General features: G+C 29.9%; 1 protein-coding gene across 1 annotated transcript; it reads right to left on the reverse strand.

The window, feature by feature from the left end:
* Positions 1-27600, reverse strand: LOC113518280 (carbonic anhydrase 2-like). The gene is made up of 5 exons (XM_026903127.3): positions 27267-27600; positions 9970-10161; positions 7239-7456; positions 2907-3128; positions 1-1763 (listed from the first exon to the last, which is right to left on the reverse strand). Exons 1-5 carry the CDS (start codon positions 27301-27303, stop codon positions 1635-1637), a joined length of 798 nt encoding a protein of 265 aa, XP_026758928.1. The 5' UTR covers positions 27304-27600; the 3' UTR covers positions 1-1634.
* Between the last annotated feature and the right edge of the window lie 175 nt (positions 27601-27775).

The following is a 27775-nucleotide window of genomic DNA, read 5'->3' on the forward strand; positions in this document are numbered from 1 at the left end:
TTTTGTGAAAATTATTTATTGTTGGTACGCTGGCAAATACTACGATAATCTACAAAGTAAACATTAACTCATAAATAATCAACACTTACCTATTTACGTATATACTGCAGGCATTGTTCTACGAAACAGTTAACATAACTGTGACGTGAACGTAATTATTATTCGAGGCACATATTTACTTTAAAAGGTAACAATATTATTTTACAAAATATATAAGTATCGTATCACATATAGTGTGACGAATAAATCAGGATGGACCTCAATTTTTAAATTTAGGTTGTTTTCAAAACAATAGATTCTTAGGGCTTGCACAGATATACAGTACACATTTTCCTTTTTATAAACCGTGTCCTTGCAAAGACTCGTGCATAAACGATTTAAATTTACATGTAGGGTTGTAGTATATAATTCGACTCGTTTATCATACGAGCCAAGTATACAGTTCAGTCGATATGTGTAGAAATTTCACAAAGAAGTATCCCAAGGGTTATCTTGTCTGCACAGGCTCCGTGTTGCTTCTAAATTTAAATTTTTTAATTTCACATATTAAAGGTCCAGTCTAGAGAGCTTTAGATGTCTTCTATAGCTCTGTGACTCATTGACTCGTTCTTCTCTACATGATTGTACAGTCAGCATTATATGACCTTAAGTATTATTACTTTTAGGTACTGTGAACGAAAATATGTTATAAAAACTAAATAACAAAATATTTTGAGTTGACTGTACGCACATAATAGAGGGATTTCTACTATCTACTTATAATTTGTTTTGGACTAATAATTTCTTATAATTTTAAAAAGTATAATTAAAATAAGTATATTGACTGTTGTTAATAAACACACATTGTACAATTTAATTATATTTTCATATGGTAATCTTAACAGCTAATAGTAACTCTTAAAAGTAGGCACGTATGGACGTAATAAATATAGGTATTGCGTTTATTACAAATGTTTTAAAATATATATACCTACGTAAACAGCCCCAGTGAATAATGTTTTATGGTCAAACCCGACTTCTACACCGATGGATATCTTAGGCTATTTTTATATAAAATACATGCCTAGAAAATATAAGCACTGAGAAACATAAGGCTTCTGCATAGCCTTAAGGCACTTGTCTATTCACTTAATAACTCTACATTTATGATAAATTAGTTGAACTTAAACTGGTTTCAAGTAAAAATGGTCAATTGTTTTAAATTTTATATTAAAAATGCGTTACACATTTTTTTTATAATTGCTTGTGACAATATTGATTAATGTGACGTCTGATCATAATATAATTTAGAGAAAAAAATTGAAAATTAATAGTATTAAGCACCTTCTCCTAATGTATTGAGTCAGTCTCAATTATTAATTATCCAATTTATTTTAAAATTATTACTGAAATATTTTATCGACAGGTTGGTTGTCGTCATTATCAATATAAACAGTAGGTAAGTACCTTTTTACAGATCACGCAAGCACATAACACACACGCCTACATGCGGCGATTATGATTAATATCACATTTTGTTGCGCCGCTTAGGAAGTTCACATACTGTCACATTTTGTATTTCTAATAGCATCAGTGTGCTTCTAAAGCGAAATGATTGTTCACTAATGGTCCTTTGCTAGGCAGGTGTCATCAGGTTAGTTGCCCCCGTAGTCCCTTAGCTCACGGTTGCCGAGCGGCAGCGTGGGGCGGTAGTTGTGTAGTAGCTCCATGGCCTCGACACCGCACGACGCCTCCCCGCATCTCAGTTTCCTCATCAGTGACAACTGAAATTATACCAATCGAAGCTTTATATAAAATTCTTATTATAAAAAAACATTAAATTTGACAATATAAGTTAATATTGAATGTGAGCAAGTTCTATTTATTTATAGCAAAGTAACAGTTTACAAATTAATACATTAGTAAAATAAATATTACATAAAACAGCATCAAATTTGCACTCCAATAACTATTCTGCATAACATTCGATATTATAAACATTAAAAGAATAGCTACTATAGATTTAAAGTAAAAAATTGGCAGCCTTAATGTAACATTGCAAGGATTGCTGGAAAATATCTTCTTTTAGGTTTCTGCATACATTGTTATATTTGTATGTATGTTTGTGCTATGTATTTTAATATGTGTCATTTCACATACAATAAATGTATATTTGATCATATTATATACATGTGCAGTTGCATATTCAACTGTATGTATGAATTATGAAAGAGGTAGAAATATAGGTAATAGTTTTGTAAGATATAGTTTAATATAAAATTTGTCACTAAAATTGCAGTCTGACATCAGCATGTATTTATGTTGAGTCAGCTCCATTTATATAACATATTAGGTATTAGGTGAAGTAATCATTATGCGGAACGACGATTTCGCTTTTAATGCCTATACGAAACGGATAGTTTAAAGCTATATAAATTTGAGTTACATGTCAGTTTCTTCGTTCTTTCTTTTTATGTACAGGAACAGGTATAATAATACAAAATTTCAACAAAAGACGTGAATATAATTTATTGTTAACTTTACGTTGTACTCGTTTGTTTATTATATAAAGAAAAACAATTTTTATTTCGAATCAAGTTCTAGAGGTTGACTTCCTAATTTGAACGATAAATATTGTCATTGGATATGAGATTGTTGTTGCACATTATAGCCTTTCTCTTACATGGAGTCTGTTTTACTATTTTATTGTTTTTTTATTATTTAAAGTACATACAAAATTCGAAAGTGTGTACCTAAAGATACCTACTAGCTAAGTGGGTCGAGTTGCTAACACGTCGTGTTAGTTAGTAGATGTTTTTTGTAAACACATAAAAACCGGTATATTTGGACTAGATACGAAATAAAGTCCTTGTATAGGATATATATGAATAGATGTGCGTTTTAGAAAAATGCTATCTATGTCTTACCTGTTCAGCAGATACTTCCACGGGATCTTTGAAGAGGATCCATGTGACCGATTCAGTACAAGGTGGTGTAGTAAGCGAGCCAGGATAGGTCCAGTACGCTTCGCGATGCGGTAGTAACTTCGCTGGATCCAATGGGTCTGCCATAGTCACTTTGTCGCCCTTATGCTGAATGTACGGTAAGAGTTTTATAACTTTGTCCAATTCATTATGTTTTCTTCCAACCTGAAAAAAGAAATTCATTCTTGTAAAATTTTGATTTACGAAACAATTTTAAATTTGGGTAAATTGCACTGGATCAACACAGGAGTGAAAGCTTTTGATCACAAACAATCACTGAAAAATATTTAGAATTGACGAAGATTCCCTGTAACATACATACAAAAAAGATACAGTTGATTAGAAAATTACCAAAACAATATAATAAATTACTTGTTACATTTTCATCATTATATTATATTAATTTTAGGTATTTTCAGTATTTCATAAAAATATCTATATTAGAACCTACATAATAATATGGTGATACCTGTATAATGTAATACAACAGCGCAGTGCAGTTAAAGGGATTGAATTGCATGGCTTCTTAACACCTACTTAACCTTTATTAAATTTTCTTCTACTTGGGTATATTTATTATTACTTGGGTATATTTATATTAGTAAATTTATAAATATATTTATTTCGGACTTTGAGAATAAAAAATTTCTAAACATCAGATTTTAAGTTAGAAATAATTACATATATGTCAATAATTATTATTATGTTATATTAATTTACATGTGAGATTTTTGTTATATCGCTAAGAGCATAGATAAGTATGCATTTGGAAAATAACTCTTTTGTCACCGTCTGTCGTGCACCGAGCACCGGTAGCAACCAACAGAGAGAAAGTTTCTCTCGGAAGCCGAGAGAATGATTCTGCTAGTTACACTGATCGGCCACCGGTATTCCACACGTATTAACGTACAATTTGTTGTACATATGACGGAAATAAACAATCAACCTAACGTTCTGTTTGCGTCATGGCACAGCTACCATCACAAATAGGAACCTACATAAAACAGGTAAGTACACGTAAGTATTTAATATTCCTACAAATCGCGGTGTGCAAAAATTGAATTAACTATTAGTAGCTAGTTATTTAAAACAAGTATTATTGAGTGTGAAGAAATATTTTTATCTCTATTATAAATTTATATACGTATTTCTATATTCTTTATTATATATATATTACAAAATTGAAAGTTATCATAATAACATTATTTTAAAACCAGGAAACCGCACCTAAATGTTATTACTCGTATATCTATAAAAATTCTGCGTTATGATGTTCTTTTACACATATTTCTGAAAGCACTCAACCGATTTTAATGAAATTTTGTAAATGTTTTTGCTTTAATTTGAGAGATAGAATAGTTTATCTTGATAAGGAAAAAAGGATCCAGTAGGTGGCGGTATAAGGAAAAAAAGTTTGTTGAGTCAGCTAGATTACACTAGACATTACATTTTAACATCCTACTAAGTAATATTTAAATGTGAAAGTTTGTAAGATGTTTGTATGTTTAGATGTTTTTTCCTCAATCATCCTAATGAGAGATTTGAATGTAAGTTGATGCAAAGATGAACCTTAACTGGATTAATATATAGGATTATTTTTATTATAATTCAGGCAGGCAAAACCACAGGAAATAGTTATTTTAAAATAAGTCTTGGCTCTAGCCTTCTTTCTTGTAAATATGACTAAAATCGTAAGTGAACAAAATTAGGATCATTTCAAATTACGATATATCTTGTTTAGATCGTAAACGGGCGTTTATAAACATAGGTGATTGGAAAGACAACAGTCTATTCACTACATCTACAGTTGAGTATATGCTTTATGAAGAATTGATAATATATTAACAAATATATTATTTATGAATGTATATAATTATCAAAATATGGTAATAAAATTACACGTACGACAAAAAATGAAACTTTTCGAGTCTATCTGAAATTACCAAAAAATATCTTGTAGGTATGTACAGACAGGAAGAATTATTGTTCTAACACTTTTTCAAATTGATTCATACAAATTATGTCATTTCTAGGGTCATTTCCTTTAAATTGTGTCATTCCGCACCAATGACCAAAGTGGCCCGTTATAATTTCGTCATACCAGCCTGAAGAGCTGCCCGTGCTCGTATACCAGTCATTGACGTACCTTCGATAAACAACAATTTTTTAATTTATTAACATAAATTTTGAATTGCAAATGGTCAATGAAGCTTATACGAAGGTATATTATACATTTGCATTGCATAGTAATTCTTATTATCTGAATGAATAGAATAGCACTGATCATGATGCGGTCCAGTTTTAATAAATTATATTTATTATTAAATTTTTTAATAAACAACGATACCGGCTTTCACTAAATTCTATTACATATAGATTATTCTATTTATATACATCTAAATATTTCGTCTAGAAATAATAGTATCTAAACGAAAATTAAGTTCTTACAAATTTTCTAACTATTATATAGTTATAATTTTTTTTTTTGTTAAAGTAAGCATCAGTTTAATTTCGAAGTAACTTTGGTGTAACTTAATTTTAGGATATTCCTAAGTGTTGCAAAAAATGGATACCTACTGTTATAATGAGTAGCATATTTTTTCGACATACACTTTTTGCGTTGTAGGCCTTGTCATGCGGATATATATCAATTTTAGACAGCAAATAAAATCATCCCAAAAATAACAACGTTCAAATTTGTTTTTATGCACGAGTAGACATTATTAATAAAGAAGGTAAATAAAATAAAGAAGTGACGTTAAATAGGACAACCCGTCAAAATATATAATTTTTAAATAATATTTTACATTATTATTAATTTAAAATTAATTATTTGATAATTATGGATTATCAAAAATGTAGAGTCGCAAAAATTTTATGTAGGTATAATGTACATACCTGTTTTTTACTGATGTCATTTGTATAATAAGTACAAAGGTTTAAAACAGGGTTTTGTTATATTACAAAAAACTTAGACAAAAACAAATGTTTGTGGGTCGGCGTCGGCGTCGATCTATAATCACAGTCTAAATTTCATGAGTGACGGAGTGTGTAAACTTAATATCTAAAGATATTGTATTATGACCAAATAACTATTGTTTAATATTTATGTTAATAATAATAAATACAGACGACGTGGATAACTGATTTATTTATTTATTAAAGGTTGCCATTACTTAGTACTGGGATTTTCTACAGGCTACATAATATAAACGTAGACAAAGAGAACCCAAAAAAATCCGCTATCATATATAACCTGGAATTAAGCGTGATAACGCTTAATTATCGCGCTTAATTCCAGGTGAATGCATCACAGAAGGCTAATTGACCTGCCTTTTCATCCTCATGTATCATCCCTCACTGGTATTCCCCCAGTGTATACCGTTAGCTCAGGCGGGATAATATTTCATTATTAATTAAACTCATTAAAAAAAAAAAAACAAAACGAACACATGCAGTGCACATTCCTTACTGTAACATTAGAAGCACTGTCCAGTGGTTAAACTGTGTACGGAAATACATATATTTAGGTATGGACGTACTATTCGCATCTGTTACGATGTAAATATGGCTGAAGCTTATGATGACTGGATCTGTACCTACATTCATTTGAAACAAGTTGGTTGGCCATTATAAAAAACAAAACATTATGGTTCTGATGTTTGGTTTCGATTTTTGTGATGAATATATCTTTTTAATAATATAATCACATTCGTGAGGCTCAATTATGCTGGCATAAGTTTCTAGTGTCGAAAAAGTTTAAAGTATGTCAACCCTCTATTTGACTTTTATATTATCAATCAATCTGGTACTAGCTTTTTATTAATAAGACAATGCAAATGTATTTTAAAAAAATATTTTAAAACTACCCCTTGTTTAATCATATCTCTACAATTGTGGAAATGTGTGGTCGCGGCTCGTATATATCTTTTAGTAAATATTTATAAGTCTATATCTAATTTTGATTTTAGAAGTCCGTGACAAATAATAAGACTTCTTTGGCATATGACTCGGACTTTACAGAACCCTAAAAATATACAATAAGAGACACTAAATATACCTAAAAAACGTGCTCATGATTACAACCATAGATGAGCTAGCCAGCATTTCAACATTTATCATTAACGATATTGTAATATCTAGATTACATACATCTAGATGGTTTATGGTTTGATGGTCTACCTCTAGACCGTTTTTGTTGAAACATTTCAATGGACATTATCTACACTATCATCTATTCTACTCTCTGAATAACTGTTTATTATATATATTTACCATTAGTAAAACTCCCAAGACTGCTAATCCGTCAGGCTGTCCGGCGGCCTCGGTAAAGCTGTGATATTTAGTGGTGTTCCAGTGCACAAGGTGTAGCTCCCCAGAAAAGGAGCGGCCGTCCACTGTATGCTCTGAGCCCTCGCCGTTGACTGCACCCCAGTGGCAATGCCACTGTTGTAGTTTATAAACATCAGATCCAAGTGGGCCGCCACGTAATTCTGAAAATAAAATTATTTAATGAGAATTATTGCTCTATTCTCGTTATTATAGCCGTGTAGGTTCTGGCATAGAATAGGCCACCACTTCCTTTCCCGTCTGTATCGTAAGAAGCGACTAAGGGAGCATATGGTAGAGGGATGGGAAGCAGCGTCTCTTTTAAAACATTACTAAAGGTCTAACTGCGGTTGCCAATCCGCCTGCCAAACGTGGCAACTACTGGCACCCCCCCCTCCATTTGGGGGAGGCTATGTTCAACAACGGCTGATACAACAACTCGTTATTAATTTTTTTTGCACAACTGTCTAAAAAACGAGTGATAGTAAGTTATGAGGGTTCATATGTGTACATACAATTTCTTTATTCCACTTCCACCATATCATTTAAATTCCTGAACATATTTGGATGTATTCTGTATCATTACGACCCTTACATCATCCTCAATGATGCTAGTTATAGGTAGGTACATTTTAAAAATAGTATGTTATTTGACAGGGCAGTCATGTCTTTAATATACGAAATAAAATATACTTAACACATATTTTAAAAGGGAGAAAGTTACCTATCTATTGTGTTTTTTTAAATATATTCCGTGACAAATTCGCCAATTGTGAACTGTTTTTAATGTCCTATACTACCTAATTTTGTTAATTTAATATTAATTACATTTTTAAACATCTTAATTTCATCTCAATGAAATTTCAAAACCAGTCTATACAAAATAAATGGTAAATCAGGCTATGAAAAGTTTACAAAGAAAAATAAGGGGAAGGATTTAAAGATTTTCGCTATAATATGAAATGTGTATGTAAAATATATTAGTTGTACACATTACGTATTTAAGTATGTAAATAATAGTAAACATTACTAATTAATGGCTTGTTATCCTATTAATCAGTACGAATTTGATGATAACGATTAAAATAGTGTTAAGTAGGTAGTTATGAAGTAGTATATTGACAATTGTAACAACTAGACTAACGATGTTATTTGGACATGACGGTGGTCTTCGTTACTTACTATCGCCGGTGCTATCGTCGTATGCTATGTCATGACGTTATCATGTTAAAGGTTAGTGATTAACAAAAAGGACCACCTACTACAATAATTACTACCTAACTATTACTAGCAAAGGTTCTCCTAAGTTGCTAATTGCTATACAGGTGAAGACGAAATTATTAGCACCATTTTAAGGATGTGTTCTTTTTACCAACAAAAGTAAACATTTTAACATAGAAATATTAGTTGAAAAACAACATTTTGAACCCCCTCCACGTCGCATATCGTATTCATCTTTCACATTAATATGGAAGACTCAAAATTTTTGTTTTTGATCGTCGTTTCATTGAAAAAATATTCTGTTTCAATAGTAGAACAATCATTTAAAAATTTTAATGATTTCGATTTTATCCTGTACTAGCAATTGTCCGCGGTTTTATACACGTGGTGTTGCACTAACCTCCTATCGCCGTTTACGTTTAAGTTGAATATTTCAAAACTTATTATTTCAAAAATTAATATACTTAAATATTAAAATTATTAGGATTTTTATGTTATAAAATAAACTGGTGTTCCAAATTTCAGTTTTCTAGATTTAATAGTTTCGCCTATTCGTAATCAGTCAGGATTCAAGACAAATAATTTTATAAATGTAGATTGTTTTTATTCTGTTCTGTATATACGTATATACAGAACAGAATAAAAATCTTTGTTCAAATAGACTTTTTCACAAGCTGTTTTAAATTGTCACCTTTTATTATTTTACTGCTGGCTTGCTAATGTTCTTGTCTATTGAGTATATAGATTTCAAAATGTTATAAAATATGTTTGGATGTTTGCATTAGAAACGAATAAACAAGCTAGGTGTGAGAGAATGAGACCGGAAGATTGTGACTCATCGCTAGGGGAACCGCGTCCTTCCAGTTCCAGTGCGATGGAAATGCAAATTGGATCACCTACCTACAACTTCCTTTTCAAGTATGTATGTATGCATCGTTTCAATGTACCTATTTGAAATCTGATTTATCATGCATTAAAAAACAGGTTTGGAAATGTAAATTAACCTTATAAAACAAATTCTGTAAGTTAGTTCTATTTAGTGATAATTACAATTTCGTTAGCATCATGGGTTTATCGCTATAAAAAGCTTTGAAGACGTATTCACGTCATGTTGATGTTGAAATTAGAAATAAATTATGAAATTGTATGCGTAGTGATACTAGTTTTATAAAAAAATCACGCAGAAGACTAAACTATTTTAGTGTCTTGAAATTAATGTCTGCATTACAAATGTATCAAATGATTTTCTACGTGAAATTGTTGATACACGTGCAATTGAAGTGAAACTAGTTTCGCAAGAAAAATTGGTTCCTGTGTATAGTTTTTGTGCCATTATTAGCCAATCTAAACTTTAAATGATTTTTAATTAAATTTATTATTCTATTATTATCGTTTACATTGGTTATATTTTGAAAACCCTCCTAGTATCCTACTTTCAAAATCTTTCTATACAGACCTGAGTCATAGCCGTTTTCATCGACTCGCCAACAGTACCCCGGATTGACGACAGAGCGTGTGTGGTTAACTGAGTATCTCCATAGTAGTGGTGGTGCGCTTCCGCCACTGCTAGCTCGGGACGTGTCTATATCCACGGGGCTTTGACGAGCCCCTCTCGCTTCTGGGAACTTCTCTGTCCAAGTTGCAGGACCTGGTCAAACAAAAATGAAATGAATTAATTGACTGCTTTTATTTTTAATACATGTAAATATTTTTTATAACGCGTTATAGCATAGTGTAGTCATTAAAATAATTTGATTGTGAAAGTGTCAATTATAATTATAAATTATTAGAGGGACTTTGATTCCTCTCTGAATCTGACTCTTTTACGGTAAAACCTGCCAAAAGGTAGACAATGAAATGAGATTTATTCGTAAAAAACACATGTAACTGTAGTTTTTTAACTAATATTAATATTATGGTTTTATAAGGGTACAGTAATTATGATTTTAGAACTGGGCTCCTAATGTTTTTTCCGCGTCATTCTACAGTTTGTAAGATTGCAGGCAATGGAGTCTATCTATCTATCTAGTCTATGTATCCTACCTTCCGTGTAGAGTAGACAAGGGCGGACTGCTTACAAACAGATGCATTTTTTTGCGATAATTTTATTATCATTACGTAGTTTATTTGTATACAAGACAATATGTGGCAGGTTGGTAGAACGTGTGTTCAACGCTCGCAAGTGACAGCGTGTGACACATTGTGTTTAATCCTTATCTTATCGGCCGTCGCAGTACCGCCCGCTACCGTGTGCCACCCGCGCTTCATCTTCAGACAATTAGTAAATCATATAAAAACATTTTCACAATGATAAATCTATGTTTTATGACTTCCGGTAAATACAAACTACGTACATACAAGCTGCACTCATATCTTCAGTAATTATAAATATACCTAAATATTTTGGTGTATTTAAAATTGAGTAAAATAATATTTGAACCTGTCTTGCGTCAAGGAAAACTGATTAAGATGTTTAATAATAGTGAATACAAGTGTTATTAGTGCTAAATAATATTCTAAAAAATATATTTCTATTTATAAATCATGCGAGGTTTAAATTTTTTGGTTTAAAATGGTTAATCTTTATGCATATTGTATAGTGACTGCTGATATATATATATGCGTACTTATTCTAAAATATCATTAATAATGCGAATAATGAAAATAAGCGAATTTCAGAGAGACTGTATTTTAAACTTTGTACTATGAATTGGTAAACCTCATTATACTAAATAGGGTAGAATAGGTAGCTATCTTCAATTTATTCGAAAAGTCTAATAATCATTTGGAGCGAAATGCGAATTACCTACAGATAATCAAACAAACAACTCGTTTAAAGTCATTATGTAGCATTTACTTGACCCATTGTTAGTTTGACCTTACATAACCAATGAATAATAATGCTTAGTAAAAATGATTTTTTTTATCTTTACTGCTTAATAATACTTGAATAAGGGAGATTGTACCATATTCACCCATAATGTAAATCATTACAATAGAAATAAAGATAAACATAATTTAAAGGGTGGTTTGTTTCATAAAAGTAATTTGATACAGATAATCAAAAGCCTGCAATGTTAAGAATTTATAGTAAAATAATAAAAAATACATGCAAGATATATGTACAGACTCCACCATTCTAAGATTTTATTACATACATTCTTATATACGCGTATATGTACGTATATGATTAGTAATATAAATGATTTCCTTTTTATAATGAACTAATATTCTGTATATACGTTGATTTCATTAATTTTGTTGTCCCTACATAAGGAAATAATAATTTTGTTAATAAAAGCTACCTGTTATATGATATTAAACATAATAGATCTTAAGGATAGATCTTTTTAAAAATTATTTTCTGGCACTAGGTAACTAACCATGGCATGATATCATTTAATTGATCAAAAATTGTTTAAAAAGCAGTAGTATTTTTATATTACGTAACCACTAGTAATTTTATATAAATCCTTTTTATTGTAAATCGTGGGGTTCTAATTGCATTTATTATTTTGTATTATTTTTGTAATCCCAATTTTTTAATCACAATAAAATTAAATTCGGCCTAATTCTAAGTTGAATGGAAGTTTTAATCACAAAATAGTTTGCAAAATTTTCACTAAACAAATGAAATAAAATAATCATGCTGTTCGGTCCAGTACCGGCTCTATTCTTCTTCTCTTTAAAAAGTAAGTATATTTTATGTAAGTATAATATGTGGTTTTAGCCTCGTTACAATTTTAAGTATAAATAAGCTATGTTCTATTTAAAAATAGGCATACAAGGAAGTAAAATTCTGAAGTTGTATGCTGGAAGCGGAGTTGCAGTCATGCAACCTTGTCGAGATAAACGAATAATAAATATCTACAACCATGGTTAAGGTCATACAACGGAGAACAATGTAACTGCTACGATTTATTATTATTAAATATTGGAATATTAATATATAAATCAGTTATTACATAGAGTAATGACATTAATTGTGTTCCAAGTAGGTAGTTGATGGTTCGACTTGATGCATCGTTTGATCATCTTTGCAGTTCGTAAAAGCCTCATATTTAGTAATGGACAATGAATGCATTAAGTGATGATAAAAAATAAACAGTAGACTGTATGGAGTTTTTCTTTTCGTGGTAATAGATAATAATAATAAGAAAATAAATATCTATAATTTGAAAGCATGTTTTAGTTTGATGTAATCATACGTAATAAAATTTTATATGTATTATTTATAGAGGAGTCACAATTTCATTTTATTGTACGCTACCTTCCTGTGATATTTTAGAATATTTCTATCAAATAGAGATGTTCTAAGATATCGTGTCCTATATATTCATACTTTTAAAAATGTCAAGTTCCATAAAATATTTCTTTATTGGCAACTAATAGAATAATGAATTCGGTAATGGACTTTGATTATTTTCTAAGTTTTCTATAAAGTAGATTTTTTAGTGCAAGAAATATAACAATACGTATTTACTAATTTTAAAAAACATTGACTGGAAGTTTATGTTTCTATAATTAATACGGTTAGTTTCTATGTAGCTGTTGAAAATAAGCAACCACCGTTTATTTTACCATTTATTTGGACCACTTCATTGCCGGATGTGCGCAATGCCAATTACGACTACGAAAACAATATTGGTCCAATATCAACAAATGACATGTGAATAACTTTGTTAGGTATCATTAAGGGATATTCAATCAATCGTCTCGACGCGTCATATAAACGATTCATAACAAAACGCCATTTTATTTCGTCAGAATTTTACGTAGTGCAAGCGATATTATAAATAATTTTATTTCAAAACAAAAGGCAACTATATTAAGATTTGTGATGGAAAATAAAACCTAATAGAATTTTGCAGGAAAAGTTCTAAATTAGACCGTATTTTTTAGAATATCTTCGATAAATATTTAAAAATTTTGATGTATATTAATTTAATCAAATTGGAAATGATTTTTCTTTAATTATTAATTGTTGGATAATGTTATTCTTTTGTTACCTATACTATAAATTAAAAATAGTAACAATTTAATCCCATAATGATTATATTTACATTATCCCCTGTTTAAAGCTATTTAGTTTGAAATAAACTTCAGAAATTAATTTCATTACGGTTGCGATAACTAAAAAAAATTATTATGAAATTTTAGAGGTTGAAAACATCTAGGTTTAATCTCTTTTAATTTAACCATAGATAAAAATCAATCAACCTTTGAATCAAGAGTGTTGAAAAAAGTGATCACGGCGTGCATTGATCTTAGATGGCCTCGACCTTGCCTACTCACAACTTTTTTTTTTTAAGTACTTACTATAACCCCTGAGAATCAACTCTTGCGAATTATCTTAAAAAATCTATACAGCTGTACGTCATTGTCATACCTATACAAGCCGATTTCTGTATTCACAAGTAGAATAAATTAAAGTTTCTATTTTTATTTTTAGTACATAAATCAAGGTAGTTTAATACTAAAAACATTCTATTTTTATTATACGAATTAATTCTATTCACATATTTGTTCAAACAAATAAAACTCTGAAGTGAAAGAATGTCATGATAATTTAATTATGTACACAAAAGAGCTTCAAAAAGTGTTTATGATGAACAATATATTAATTTTATTGCATTGTTATTAATGTTCATCAGTTACCTTTATTGTTTTTATATCAAATTAAAATGTAGTTATTATTGAAACAGGTTGACCGTACGTTTAATTAATATTTCTGATTATTTATACCTTAGTTACTGTTGTCTATTGTGTTGGGTGACAATGACGTGGTGAACTTGACTTATTTTTTGAGTTGTGATTTTTTGTTTAATACAATTTATTTTTTAATATTTCCTTATTGCGACTATTCATCGGGTCAGTGAAAATAATAACAATTTGTTTAGTGATTTCAACCTTCATTTCCGTAGTGTAGTGGAGCGACACGGCCGAGGCTATAATAAACTCCTAGTGGTGGGTCATTCATTTGTTTCGGTATAAAAAAGATTCACATTAACTTACAAAAATTACACTTAACGGTACCAAACTAAGATAAAAAGAAAAATGTAGTTTTCGTACGGCAAGGTATTATGTACAGTGAAGATATGAAATTTCATGTCTACAAACGTAATGATATGTTTAATAGTAAATGGTATTGAAAATTAGGATTGAGTGTATAATTACGTTAAATACGCTTTTTAGTCTGATGGTACTTGATGGAACTTTTTGTGTATGAACGTGAACGAACGGTAGATCGCCATGCTGTCGCCTCCTCCGGAATAACTCTGGTACAGTATTGCCGGCTACGATTTCGCCCACACGCTTTACAATCAACACTCAATACTCCATTTTTTATAACAAAAACCATAATAGGCTGTTATCGTGTCTAATTTCAGTCCAGTCCGAGCAAAAAGTTTGTGTTGTTTGCATTTTTAAAACAAGTAATAAATTTTACTGTAATGATTATCCCGAAATCGGTATTGATAAACAGTAGTTTATAAAAATACGAGATTCGACCTTTGAGCAACGCTCTAGATAGGTATATTGAAGTTAAGTAGCTCTGAATACAATTCGTATACACATGATTAAATATTTTTATTATTTTATTTTTTTATATAGGTAAATGTTTTTTCGAATTTATTAGATAGACACATAAAAACCTCTAATCTGCGATAAGTATTCTAGTCATCATGTAACTATTCAAAGATACGAAAAGTATAAATTTATATTCCTATATAGCATATTTTAGTGTAAGTATTAATATAAGGTTGAACTGAACGTTTATTTTTTTTTTAGATTTTTCATAAACATAAATCACGATGACTTCGCGATGTATGAGAAGTTTAAAAATATATTCATATTTTAACCTCACCCAAGAAAAAAAAAATTGTGTTATTAATTTTGTTGTTGGATTTCAGAGTGTTAATCCCTTTTTCTCGTCATGTGGACAAAGTCGTGTTTCAAAGTTAGTACCTAATAAGTTAACTTATTTAGGTAAGAAAGAATTATTAAACGATATAATGGTCGTTAATACAATTGTAGTAAAAATAATTCTTATTTATAATGACTTTACTGTATTAATTCCATAATGTAATAATAATGTAACAGAACAAAAAATGTTCAATTATTTAATCCTAATGTAAACTTCTACATTTGAATCATGATAGACTACCTCAACGAACTCTTTAATATTAAGACTGATAAAGAATACATAAATAATAAGTATGTGACCAATCACAAATGTGGTTTACGTCTTACAAATCATTATCTGTTCTCAACTTCTAACAACAATTGAATAAATACTGTGTAAGAGGAAAACGCCTACACACTGGGTAAGATGTGCTATTCATTAATGTCCAATAGTCTATACGACTCCTGTAAACTATCATTATTTGCACGCAAACTTTAAACTTGAAGATAAATACAGTATTTTCTAAGAAGATATCATAACAACTATTTGCTATTCAATTCGAAAAAATGTAATAGAGCAAACTTTGTTTTATTTAAATTAAGAACATTGCTTAGCTATCAAATATCATGAATACTGGTTTTCATTGTGCTACGAAAAAACGCAAATCTTCTTTTTTCGGGGTGCAAATCTATCGCCTAATTGTTAAACTCAATATAATATGACTTTACTATATTCAATAATAGCATTACCCCTCTATTCCTATCGACGAAAATTTAACACTAAGTTCTATTTATCGGCATCGAATTTAAAGACAGTCCTTTCTGGCTCTTTGTTTTAATTGTTGTTTTTAATCTATGATATTTAAATCTAACTTCACGTTTTCTAAATGTTTCTTTTGAACGAAATAAAATAACCAACTGAAATGAAATAGCTATTAAAGGACGCGCCTAAAAGTTTCATAATTACCTTTTAATGCGTTCTATTGTATTTTTTTTGTTTCAACAACAAATACCCTACTCTACATTACGTCACTCTCTAGTACAATACAGTCATCGCATAGGCTCGACAATAGTGACAAATGTTTGTGCTCTATATGCTTGATTTTTTGTACACTATACGTCTAGGCGTTTATGCTAATTAGGTAAATAGTAGCCATCAGATGTACTTGTTTACTTGCAAAATTTATTCTATACTAATAATATAATAAAGAGATAATATAATAAATAAAATAATAAAAAGATTGGATTTTTTTGTATTTGTTTGTTTAAATTGGATAAACTCAAAATTTAACGAATTTTAAAAATTCTTTTACGTATAGAAAGTTATATTATCAATGAGCTATATATATATATATATATATATATATATATATATATATATATATATATATATATATATATATATATATATATATATATATATATATATATATATATATATATATATATATATATATATATATATATATTAAAGTTAATATAAAATACTAAATTATTCTTTCTATTACCTACCTATACGAAGCCGGGACGAATCGCTAGTATGTTATGAACTCTAATGTATTAGGTATATGATTTGAATAAAGTGTAGATGTAGTACATATCTAGTGAATTTTCCTCCCACGAATGTTAAGCTTACGGAATGAGCTTTTTGTCGAGGTTTTTCAAGACTACATTGATGGAGTTACATATTAAAAAGTAAAGAATTTTCTTTAAGATCAGTATTGCAGGCATCTATGGGTTACGGTAACCGTTTTTAATCAGACGATGTGTACTTGTTTATTACTAAAACTACTGTGGGTCCGTGGGGCCCTGATGCAATGCATTTTTGTCGGATGATCGCAACGCGCCTTATCGATGCTATTGGTGACTTGAGAGCTGGTAGCTACTTTGTACAAAAGATAAGTTTAGCAATCCAAAGAGGTAATGCTGTCAGTATCTTGGGCAGGCTGCCTCGGTGTGGTACGTTGGGAGACTATTTATAATTAGTTGTTACTGTTGTTATTTACTGAAACTAAATTACTATAATACTTAAAATAACTGTACCAAATTTTATTTATAAAAGATATACTTTATTTATAATTGATATCGACAATAAAGAAAAATTTTAGTCAGTATTAAAAAAAAAAACTGGACAAAATTATTTTCAACTTGAAGTAGATAATTATCATACGATATCAATATTACCTTAGGTCATAAGTCACCGAAGTTTATCTATATAAATCGCCACGTAGTTAGTAGTAGTTAGTTGTGGCGATGTATAATATAGTCTTACACGTCTGTGTTTTTTGTTGTATAGAAAGTACTAAGAAGTGTTTAATAGTAATTCTATCAAAAACATAAAACGTAAAAAATGCCAAGTCTTGCGACGTAGTTTTTTTTCACTCCAAAAAGTAGTGAAATCTCATGTAAAACCGAGTCAGTTATTTTAGTTAGCGTCTGTGAAAGCATCAATTCAACAATTTATTATAATTAAGATAAAAAATTATAATAAAACATTTATTATAATTTTTTATCTAATTAATTACCTGACTACTTTACTACTACTGATTGAATTAATTCATACTATATCAATATCTTTATTTCTATAATAATTATAATGACTTAGTAATTGCACGGTATTCTATCAATAAAATATTTTATTTTTAAGTGACACTATTTAGATTATGAGACTAGTTGAAACCTGCGACTTTGTGCGCGTGATATTTGTTATTCCTGTTTAGTATGTATCGATGTATGTAGCTACCTATTTATTATGTTCTGGGAATATTGGACCAAAATTAACAAATGACGTATCGTTCTCACTCTTTGTTTTTGGTCAAAATGACTTTAATTAATATTTTACTTTACAATAAGACTTTACTTTTCCGTGATGAAAAGTATCTAAAATGTTGACCGGAAATGTAAGGTATCACCATGCAAAATTTCATTTAAATCGGTCCAATAGTTTCGAAGATTAGCCCGTACAAACAGACAAACAAACAGAAAAACAATAAATAATCAGGATCTGTTTTATTTCACTTCTAACATCCTCTGACTCGGTTATTAGCGTTTTTTTTTTCTATGTATAGACATTCGACCTCCACATTTTTATTATATGTATAGATCTCACAAACATTCTGTGGTGAAAGAAGAACGTTGCGAGATTTGGTATTTTTGTACCTATATTTTATGTTTTTGATGGGATCCCATTGTACATCAGCTACTAGAATGTAATTTTTATTTTTATATAGCACGACATGTGACCACACCTTTCTGAATACAGAAACAATATGTTCGACGAATACGATGAACCGAAAAAATTATTATTTACTTTTTATGGTTGATCCACTATGCCGGCTCACTAAATGCTTTTTTACATTACGTCTGAAGGATCAAATATATAAATAAACATTATATTTCATTTAATGAAAATTAATAATGAAATTTCTGGAATTTTTCATTTTCTCTTTCCTATATAGGCTAAATGTTAAATAAATTCAAAATTTGAAGTTTATGAGATTGCCAGAAATACCTTAGAAGTCGGTGAGGGTATCAGTGACAAAATTAAAGAAATTTGACTAGCGATAGTTCGTAAACTATATTTATATATTTGCAGTCAAAATTCTTAACCAGTCAAAAGTATTTTTGACCGTATGTTTTAGTCAATAATACTTTTAAATAAAATAACAATCAAAAGTACTTAACCTAACCGCAAAATTGCAGGTAAAAGTGCTAATAACCAATAATTTTCAGTCAAACCCACTTTTAACCAACCTGTTTAGTCAAAAGTACTATTGACTGATTTTGCTAGTCAATAGTACTTTTGACTGGTGAATTTTCCAATTATTTATAATTATTAGGTAATATAGCTAGTTAGTATATCACAAAAATTCAAACCTTGTTTTATCCACAATAACTTCTTTGTAGATAAAGCGAGGTTTGAATTTTTCGGGCTTTGAGGTAGGAATATTTCGAAAAGTGCCGTGAGTCGCTTCGAGAAAAAGTTGGTACGGCCGTGCTTGCCTTGGCGGAGGCACAACAGTACCCCTTGATACAACTTTATCGCCAAACAGTAATGAGTCCATTGGTAGTTTTATGATGCGACAATCGATTGAAAAAATTACATGGGTAATCCCTTGTAATATAGATACGCCATTTTGAAAATGTTTCCATAATACAAAATAAAACAATTAGGTTTGTACAATTTTATAAATATAATGTATTACGGCAGTAATCTATGATTTACGTACTTATTACTAATTGTGGTTGAAGATTTACCTGTGATGATTTTGATGTCTCCATTAATAATTTACTCAAGATGTGACAGTTAGATGTAAAAGTTAAATTAGGTTAGTTATAAATAATTTAATGTGAACGTGCTATAAGATGGCTAGGAGAATTGGATTCGCAAACAATTTCATTCATCTCTCATACTAATTTCATAACTTAACAGGTCGTATTAATTAGATTAATTTTTGTTTTTATACTTTCTTCTTTTTGGGAAAAATTTTATTTTTATTGGTAGAACACTTCTCTATTTTTTTACCCTGTACGTATATAGTTTATTTTTGTAAGTCATTTTTGCAAATTATGTGCTCAGAATTATAATCTTATTGCTAAATATACCATTTTAATATTTTAATCATATAAGTTGGTCAACTAATGGGTGTTTTTATTATTTATTTGCATGTCCTTGTGTAAATTCCTATTAAAGTGCATATCCATACCTACTGCATTAATCATGTAAAGCCGTGTGGGCACTAACAACACTTAAAAGAATAGACTCAAGTAGATGAGATGGACTATTGTTTATTTATGAAATGTATTATTCATTTGATGTGTTTGTTATCGACAATTTACTTTAACAAAACGTGTATTGGGCACTATATTCTCTACTAGTTACGTATATATAGTTCTGGCTACGTATTTGTAAAATACATTGCACATTTTTGAGTACATTCGAAGATATGTACCCGCATAACAACATACTAAGTAACATAACAACATCGCGAATAATTTTACAAACTGATCGAGAATGTGTATAGTAATATTTTCAATAAAAAAAAAAAATCACAAGTTATTTTTCATTTACACACGAATACAATTTATTGTTGTTAATTATTAACAGATCAGATATTTTTTTATAAAAATTAAATTGAATTTTTATGTAAGGTAAATTTTTGTTAATGTTTTTAGTTTATACTACCACATTATTTTAATATTACTTTTAAAGATTAAAGTGAGCTTTCAATTTAAAATTATATTATATGAAATTGATTAATTTTATGAGTAGGTTACCTATCACTGGCCTCAAATAAATGACACAGCTTATTACAGTTTTAGCCAACAATGGACCAGCTCAACTCCTTTGTATGCAAAATGATTGTGTTTATTTACATTGTTTTTTTTCTGTTTATAACCCTTGTAAACAAACGTAGTATGAATTGTTGATTTTGATTAGAATCCATAGCATAAAATATGGTATGCTAAATATGTAACAATACTTAGCAAATCCAAGTAACTTGTAGCGTCATTACGTTCTCTATATTTACAGTAGTGTGTGTGCATATATTTTAATAAAAATATTTTTGCGTGTTTGTATAAATTTCTGTGCGTTTGAATGAATGTACTAGATATATACCCTATATTAGAGACAACATTCTTTAATATGTTATGTAAGTAGGAGTATATATATTTACTTTTCTCTTTATTTTATAATTAGTGATTCGGCCTGACTTCACACGATAGAATTTTAGAAAATAATATATAACCTATGTTAGCTGCCAATAATATAGCTATCTACAGATGAAAGAATTTTTAATATCGATTGAGTAGTTTTTGAATTTATAAAAAATGAATTTAGGAAATATTTGATTGTTTGTTTATTATAAAATAAACAATTAAATATTTCCTCTTTATAATATTAGTGTATAGATTACTTACTAAATATGAATTACTTAATTATACACATAAGTTATTGAATTATATTTTTATCAACAAAAACATTTGCATCAATGAATATTTAAAGTTGTCGACCGAAATTGCCTACAAATAGATTTTGCTTTACAAGAAAAAATTTTTTGCTCTGAAATAAAAAAAGTCGCTTTAGTTGTGCCAAGTTAGTTACCGACACGGGAGTAACTCTTATTTAATTAATACAAAAAGAATTATCAAAATTATTAAATTGGCGACGTCATCTAACATCATTACAGAAATAATATTATTTAAGATTGTGTTCCAAAAAAACCGCCTTTAATCGTGGCAAAACAAATTATTTTTATTTAAATTTAAACTACTGAGCAGATGGGGATTATATAAAAAATCCCCAGGAGGCCAATCTGTAAGTATATCCTTTCAGATAAAGAGAGAATTTTCCAAATTGGTTTATAACTGACGGAGTTATGGAATAACAAACATAAAAAAATATAACCGAAATGAAAACCTTCTACTTTTTGGAGTCGGTAGTAAATATAGACGAATTGAGAACTTTTCCTCTTTTTGTCAGTCACTTAAAAACTGCGATGCGCATAGAATTCTATGAGAGAGGTAGATACAAAAAAATTGCAACATTATTGGCTCATTGGAGGTTGAAGGTGATTGCTGTCGTTTTTTCAGATATGTAACAATAAGTGCAGTAACAGGAAGAAATAAATTAAAACCGAGTTACTGGCACGCTATTATTAACTACCTATTTTAGTGCCATATCCTTTGCACAAATGGTTATTTTCTAAGAAATGGACAAATAGGTACATTAACCAAGTATACTGATACATTATAAGAGTAAACTAACGTTAACCAAGTCTAAACAAAAATAATTCCTATTAAACCTACCTATTTATTATTATTTGGATTGAATCACGCTGAACTGGCGCCATAAAGAATAGGTACGTGTGGCTATTTATTGCAGTTTATTGAAAAGCAAGGGATGTAAAACTTCAACAACTTTATGAGAGCACGTTTGTTTACGAATGAAAAGGACTATAAAATGAAAACATCTCTGAAATAGCATTCTGATTGAATGTACTTATGTTTACTACTGGCGCTCTAATTTTGTTGAGCTAAAAGAAACTGACCGACTGATCTTCAAGCTGAGTCAAGATACACAAATATTCCTTGTATAGGTAAGATAAATAAATAACGTACCGAGAAGAGATTTTCTGAAATTATTATATGATTAGTAGATAATGGGGGTATAAAAAAAATGTGTCCCAACAGAAACTTGCTATTGGTTCAACGTTGTTTATTATTTTTGCGCTTGTTGAGACATAAGTATAGTATTAATTAACAAAAAGTGATTTGAATTTGGAAATATTGAACAAATAACTATAATAACATCTTCACACGAGAAGTTAGACATTAAATATCTAGGAAGAACAAACCAGAACATCCAAACTTGAGCCAATTTAGGAGAGTATGTTTCCTAAATAGGTTTGTCCGACGATTGAACTCGTTGCCTCTCATTTACAGAAAGTAGTTCATGCAAAGAAAACTCACCAGCAAAAGATTTCAGGAAGTATAAATAGGTCACGGTTATAAATCTCATATGCATCAAAAAATTATAGGCGTTGAAAAACTTGCAACCACTTTAGAAATATTACATTTACCTGCAGATAGTGTTTCGAATAGTGTTAAAAACGAATTTTGATCACAGTTCATTAACTGCAGTTACCATATAACAAGTAGTTTCTTTCCACGTTATGCCTGAAAACGTCAACTTAAATATCGGTAAACCCGCCAAAAAATTAATGAATATAACTGAAGAATTGCGGAGTTAAAAAATATGATTTTTTTTTTCGTATAAACCAGAAAAGAAATTAGGTACTAGTTCGCAAATTTTACGCAATTAATGCGAAAAGTGTATTTGATATGGCGGGTTTTTTAGTAGTGAAAACATTTAAGGAGATAAAAGATGAAAATTTGTAGTATGTCTAGAATATCACTAAATTACCCGAGCATAGAAATTGCTGCAATTTTTAGTGTATAATTGTTACGTTCGTAGTGTGGTCCCGGCATAGAATGGGCTATCCCTTCCTTTCCCGTGGTTAAGTGGCGACTACGGGGGTCTTAATGTTCAAGGAATGGGCAGCAGCGTCTTTCTAAAACCTCACCAAAATTCTGACTGTGATTTTTAACCCGCTTGCTAAGCATTGCAACCCTTCTCCAATAGGGGGACGCCTATATTCAGCAGTGGATGATATTGCGGTGATGATGATTTGTTATGTATTTAAAGATATCAACTTTTAAGACAAAACTGAAGTGATAGTTAGTCATAATTAACCGAAAATTATATATTAAGTTGTTTGGAAAATAATAATTTTTTAATTTCTAGTTACAAGTAAATTATTGAAAATTGGCTATTTAATAATATTAATTTCTATTTTTTAAATTAAAAAATGTAACTTAAAACGAAATTCATATTGCTAAGTGATTTAGATAATTTGCAAGCCTGTTCATAAAAAACTAGAACTATGTATATACATAGATAAAAGTTGAATCTAGTTCGTCCATTAAAACCTAGTCAAAATAGTTTTTATATATCCTTATACCATTATCATTTTATTTGGAGGTATTGGGTATATTTCCAATAGCTACGACGACTATATGAATGTTTGAATTCATATAAACATGTAGTGAAATCGCGAAAAAACTTTAGAAAGGAATTTTAATGGTAAATTCATATTATATTCACGGGCTTCAGTCACAACCTTACTAATAATAAAAAATTTGAATTTATCTACTTGCAAAAATTTAATTAGAAATTTCAATTTAAAACGTTATTTTTTTATAATTCTGCTATTGGGTTCGGAAAGTTTATATGCTGAAAAAAACCCGCAAAAAAACTCTGCAATGATTCTTTTTAATTCACTGATGTACAAGATATTTTTTAAATGATTTAACGTAAATGTTTAAATATAGCTTAGTCAATCACCGTATAATATAATATTTCCAAACACTATTTGCTTTTACTAGTATTCCTTATTCGAAACATATCTTTAATAAGCATTCCAAATTACGATTTAAGTTCCATATTTATATTATATGAATTCAGGATACAAAATAAGATTGGTTTTGCTTCCTTAAAACTATGTAATAGAAAAATTAATATAAACAAGTTCTTAGTTAAACAAGGAACTTAATTTGCTATTTTTTTTATCTTATTTTGTTCACAAAAAAGTTTGCGTTGCCTACATATGAACCATCATAAATCAATGTCACGGTTTCTTCTTTAACATCATGTATTAGTAAATAATTATAATAAATAAGTAGAACATCAAGTTGCTTTTGTATTTTTTTACAAATGTTCATTTGTTCAGTTGAGACAAAGAGAGCCGTCATGGTCCATTTCATAAATGACATGCTCATGTGTCTAAAATCAGTTCTGGGGCTTTCAAGTAGACTGCTATTTTATGAACGAGAGGTTACTTAAACATTATATGAAAATTAACATATGATTGTATGAATGCAAGGAGGTAATGAAGTCTTACAGACATCATTAGCCAGTTCTATTGTCGAAGTCAGTTTCGGTGATTACTGTAGAGATTAAGTAGTTTTTATAATGGATAAGACGGATGACTATCCACGATCTGAAATACATTGCTTTTGTTTTTAGTGGTTCTTATACAAAATGTTTGCTATTATCGCTCTTTTCATTGGAAGAGTTTGAGTAAGTGATTTTAAATAGATCTGTGTTTTAGTTGTTTGCAAAAAGTATTTAAAATTATTCAACCAATAAAATATATACCTTATCTTATTATGTGTTCAAAGAAATCTAAATAGATAATTGCGTCTGGCGTTAGGAAAATAAAGTGTCTGTGATTAAACATAAAGAATATATATTTAGTTGGTTCTGTATGCATATTTCTTAGAAAAGTATTCATGTTCCTGACATCAAGTAGCTGTATTTTTATGATTATTTTTTGGTTAGTACATAGGATATGGCAGGAAAATTACAACATGTATACAGATATACCAACTGGGGACTATTAAAGTAATATGTTGTAGACATACTTTAATAGTCCCCAGGAATAGCAAGTGGTAACACAGGCATCATAGTGTGATAAATATATGCAATATCCATGGTGCTGATAATATTTAAAGTTGATGATTATCACTTCCAACAGGTTGGTCTTTCGCTTATTTGCCATTTATAGTTAAGCGGACGGCCAATATGTTGAAAGTGGTAACTTGTTATTATATGTAGATATTATTGTTCAAACTTAAAATCTCCCTAAGTGTTCAAATATATATATTAAAAATAAAACTAATGATAATTTGATAAACGAGTTTTGAGAACCGTACGATGTGATCATTGGCCTATTAAGGTGTAACTAGATACGTAAAGAATATGTAGGCAGATTATTAATGGATTAGCCAGTTATCTTTAGAAAATGGCTTCATAATGAAGAAATCAGTAGGCGAATTGCTTAAAGTAGAAGAAGAAGTATAATTTGAGTTGAGTCTTCGAACTGATTAACTAGGCCAACATTCGCTGCACGCAACACTACACTTTTGACACTATTCTTAGGTTTGCCTAGATTACCGTAAAAATAACACAACAATCTCAAAATATGTAGGCAAGTAATTAAGTACTCTACGTATCTATTTGTTTGACTTTCGCAATATGACAAACAAAAAGAAATTTATTGATGGAAGACTCCGTTACAAATACAGTGCCTACTTCCTGTAATGAGTAATAGGCACAGGCTGAAAGATTCTGAAAAAATTAATGTCTTTTAAATAATTTAAAAATAATTTGTTTAGATTGATTTCAGAAGACATTTGTAAAGGAATTTAATAAATTTAAACAAGATGAATAATAGTATTAATTTACATAATTGAACAGGATCTTTTCTTAGCTCATCAAAAATGTTTTTGTATGGATTGTCCTGATTTTTTTTATTGCATAATGACTAGCGTGTAGCAGTACCAGTGTAACGGCGGGATCCATTTTACGGATCCGTGTGTACTGTGTATTTTACATAAGATGACATGATATAGAGCTATCTATCCTGTTAGGGATCTGGTGTGAAGATATACAGGGAAATAATCGCATATTATTATTGTAAATGAAATTAAAAAATATGTACGAAAGATATGGCAAAGATGGAAATAATGGTTAATATAAATAGTTAATCACAAAACTTGATTACTTATTTAAAGAATTTGTGAGAGATAGTTATATATAAATATTGAGAAGTTACTTACGTCTTATGTAGATAATAGATTTAAACTACAATTTTTTTTATTCTTTAAACAAGTCATTAAAATGATAAGAATATTAATAATAATTTTTTTGTTATCGTGACGAAGGTATATTGTACGTAATAGAAAAATCTAAAAGAAATATAATTTTTAACGAATATTTTTCGTTAAAATAAAAATTTATTGATTAATTTTAAAATGTTTAATTTATTCGATTATTCATATTTCGTATGTAAATAGCCATAAAGAATCAACAGCTAATAAATATTCACTTGCTTTATAATTAAATAAAAGGAATTACATTCTTATCATTATTTAAGTAATATCAACAGGTGTTGCATGAATAGAAACAAATTGTTAACTACCTAATTTGCGGAACGACACATATTATTCCTAACTTCTGAAATCACATCAATGTACCTACCTACATTTTCAAATCCGTGTTGAATAACGGTTGTATGATTATGAAAATATTCATTTCAGTTTATCTAAGGAGGTCCAGATGGTTGCAAGTTGCAAGTGATGATCGCTTAAGTCCATCGACTTTATTTACAAGTTGTATATTTACATAGGATAAGTCACGTGCCTCGACGTAAACAAACCGGTCCTCGCCGCTTGCTTCGCATTTCAAGTGAACGATTACCGAGAACTGAGAGGAGGTAAACTCACCGTTTTCGCATGTGTATCCCCATTCGTGTTCAGTCATTATAACAGATAGGTAAACTGACTTCGCCGCTTGTAAGTGTATTGTCCCGAATTGTTTTGGAGTGTAAGACGCGTGGCTAGTGAGTGCACGGAATATCGTGTCCGGGCTGTAACTGCGTGCGAGTGTTCGCGGGGCCTCTGCTTTATACAGGTCAGCAGCGTAGCGCTCGAGGCGGCGGCGGTGGCGGGCGCGGGCGCGGTGTCGGTGCCTCCGCGGGACAAGACGCACTGACACTGTGTCAGCGGCAGCCACTCGCACGCGCTCTGCGGGGCCACTGCGCCCGCGGCGTGATGCGACCCGCGCACCGCCCCTCTACTCACGGCTTTCTACTGTATCGTAATTACGTTATTTGCACATCAAATTCATTATCATACCTATCCCAATGACAACAAAATGAGTAACACACGATATATAAGATTAAGCCTAATTACGGATATCTCATTAAGGCAACAGGACGTGGAGGATATGATTA

This window comes from Galleria mellonella, unplaced genomic scaffold, assembly GCF_026898425.1.
Source record: "Galleria mellonella isolate WM207_F2 unplaced genomic scaffold, CSIRO_AGI_GalMel_v1 utg132, whole genome shotgun sequence".
Taxonomy (NCBI): domain Eukaryota; kingdom Metazoa; phylum Arthropoda; class Insecta; order Lepidoptera; family Pyralidae; genus Galleria; species Galleria mellonella.

Excerpts from the sequence above, each read along its gene's own strand:
- LOC113518280 (XM_026903127.3), bottom strand. The coding sequence starts at position 27,303 with ATGACTGAACACGAATGGGGATACACATGCGAAAACG. Across the intron at positions 7,457-9,969 it reads TGAAAACGGCTATGACTCAG|AATTACGTGGCGGCCCACTT; the intron begins GTCTGTATAGAA and ends TTTTATTTTCAG. Across the intron at positions 3,129-7,238 it reads TCTTGGGAGTTTTACTAATG|GTTGGAAGAAAACATAATGA; the intron begins GTAAATATATAT and ends TTCTTTTTTCAG.